This window comes from Nematolebias whitei, chromosome 1 (genome assembly GCF_014905685.2).
Source record: "Nematolebias whitei isolate Nwh7 chromosome 1, NemWhi1, whole genome shotgun sequence".
Taxonomy (NCBI): domain Eukaryota; kingdom Metazoa; phylum Chordata; class Actinopteri; order Cyprinodontiformes; family Rivulidae; genus Nematolebias; species Nematolebias whitei.
Genome location: NC_056498.1, coordinates 2,083,241 through 2,085,769, shown reverse-complemented (window position 1 = coordinate 2,085,769; position 2,529 = coordinate 2,083,241). Strand labels below are relative to the sequence as shown.

At 47.5% G+C, this 2,529-nt stretch overlaps 1 protein-coding gene across 1 annotated transcript in view; it reads right to left on the bottom strand.

Annotated features, from left to right (window-relative positions):
* tm4sf21b (transmembrane 4 L six family member 21b) overlaps window positions 1–2,529 on the bottom strand; it is a 46,032-nt gene that overhangs the window by 9,349 nt on the left and 34,154 nt on the right. The window contains exon 2 of the mRNA XM_037681998.1: window positions 48–113. Within this exon, the coding sequence (XP_037537926.1) occupies window positions 48–113 (66 nt within the window). The remainder of the gene's footprint in view (window positions 1–47; window positions 114–2,529) is intronic.

Genomic DNA, 2,529 nt, shown 5'->3' with positions numbered 1-2,529 from the left:
TATATATTTATTCATATAAACAAACATTGGAGGGAGTGCACACTCACCCCACAGCGGTTGGCACAGCAGTTTTTGGCACTAGTGAGGTGAATGTGAATGGCAGGAATCAAAATCTGTGGGCAGAAATACAAAAAGCTCAGATACATAAAACATTTAAGCTGTATTATTTATAAAGAAATATCGATGTGCAAATACAGCTCTGATTATAAAGCTAAAACTACAGGATGTAGGTTAGAAGCACTCCACCTAGGGGTTTGAGAGGTAACTCAGCCAAAATCGGCTCCACGGTCCACTTCCTGACCTTCAGATCCGACTCATTTTAGTTTGAACCATTTGTCTAACAGAAGATTTGATGTGTTTTGTACCTGAGAGCTCTTTCCTCTTTGTTCAGAGTGCAAAGGGCACTCAGTGTGAAAATCAATTTGTATAACAGCAGTGAGATTATCTGAGCTGGCAACAGGAAGTTCCACCGGTTAGGACATGGACATCCAACATGGCTGCTCAACCGCCAAACAAGTGGCAGCTAGAACACAATGTGGCTTGTGTCTTATGAATACAGGCTGACCAGTTACAGGATCACGAGTTAGAGGCTGACCAGTTACATGCTGATCAGTTACAAACTGACCAGTTACAGCCTGACCGGTTACAGGCTGACCAGTTACAGGCTGATCAGTTCCAGACTAACCAGTGACAGGCTGACCGGTTACAGGCTGACCAGCTAGTTATAAGATGTATAGATACTGGCTGGCCAGTTACAAGTTGACCGGTTATAGGCTGACCAGTTACATGCTGACCAGTTACAAACAGACCAGTTACAGGCTGAACAATTAGAGGCTGAACAATTACAGACTAACCAGTTACAGGCAGACCGGTTACAGGCTGACCAGTTACAAACTGACCAGTTACAGGCTGAGCAGTTACATGCTGATCACTTACAGACTAACCAGTTACCAGCTGAACAGTTACAGACTGACCAATTACAAGATGTGTAGTTACAGGCTGACCAGTTACAAGAGTAAAGGCTCCAGTATACTGCCGCGTACGTCCGTTCACGCGTACGTACGTGTGTACTGTATGCAGAGGGTTCAGACATGATACTCCAGCGTACACCCCGAGCAGCTGCAGAGCAGCTTCACAGACAAGGGGCGTTTACCTTCGGGACAAATTGAGGTCGCAGATTGGTCATTTGCTGTCACGCCTACTGAATTGATTGACAGGTCGGAAAAAAGAAAAAAAAGCGAGCGCTGGCAGCCTCAGCCGCAGTGGTGTTCTGTGTTTATATGTTGTTAATAAAAAGATCTAAAAAATAAAAAAAAAAACAGAGTGCTGGCTCTACAGCCCACACATCAGACCAGCACACCAGGAAATCTCCAGACTCTCCTGCAGCCATGCTGGACCTGAGTTTAATTCGCTCGTGACAAATTCCTCCATTTCTCACCATTTCAGTCATTGCGTCAACGGAGGAGGAAGAAATCGCTGCCTCTTGGCAAAAAAACAAAAGAAAAGGCCAGATCAGAGATGAAGAAGGGGAATTTAATACATTGGTGTTGCATACAAAACAGTCCGTCGCTGGGCAGTTTATTGTGCGACACTGCGTACGCGTATGCGGTCGTAAAAATTCGAGCTTTGCACAGACATGCCCTGGGGGTTCCGCTCGTACCTCTGCGTACATACGTGCGTACCTCGGCGTATGGATGTACGAGGCAGTATACTGGGGGCTTAAGGGTGTCCATATGTGCTCTTTGCACCAGTACACCCTAGGCCGGAGTTTGATGATTGACTTTGTTGTTGTCTCATCTGATCTGCGGCCACATGTCTTGGACACTTGGGTGGAGAGGGGCAGAGCTGTCCACTGACTACTACCTGGTGGTGAGTTGGCTCCGATCGTGGGGGGAGGATGCCAGTCAAACCTGGCGGGCCCAAACGTATTGTGAGGGTCTGCTGGGAACATCTGGCAGAGTCTCTAATGAGATGGAGCTTTAACTCCCACCTTTGGGAGAACTTTGAACACGTTCTGGGGGAGGTGGGTGAATTGAGTCTGAATCGGCCATGTTCTGTTCCTCTATTGTCGAGGTGGCTTATCAGAACTGTGGTTGCAAGGTTGTCGGTGCCTGTCGCGGTGGCAACCCTCAAACCCGGTGGTGGACACTTGTGGTTAAGGATACTGTCAGGCTGAAGAAGGAGTCCTATCAGACCTTTTTGGCCTGTGGGACCCAAGAAGCAGCTGATGGGTACCGGCAGTCCAAGCAATATGCAGTTTGGGTGGTCACTGAGGCAAAAACTCAGGCGTAGGAGGAGTTCGGCGAGCCCATGGAAAATGACTTCCATACGACTTTGAGACAATACTGGTCAACGATTCGGCGTCTCAGGGCAGGAAGTGGTATACCACCAACACCATTTTTCAGTCAGGTCATCTGGACAGTTTCTTTTTTTGTGCTGAAACGTTTCGCCTTTGATCCGGAAGGCTTCATCAGTCAAGGAAACACACAACACAAAACTGATTCTTCCCCCAACAGCTTACTCCAAAGT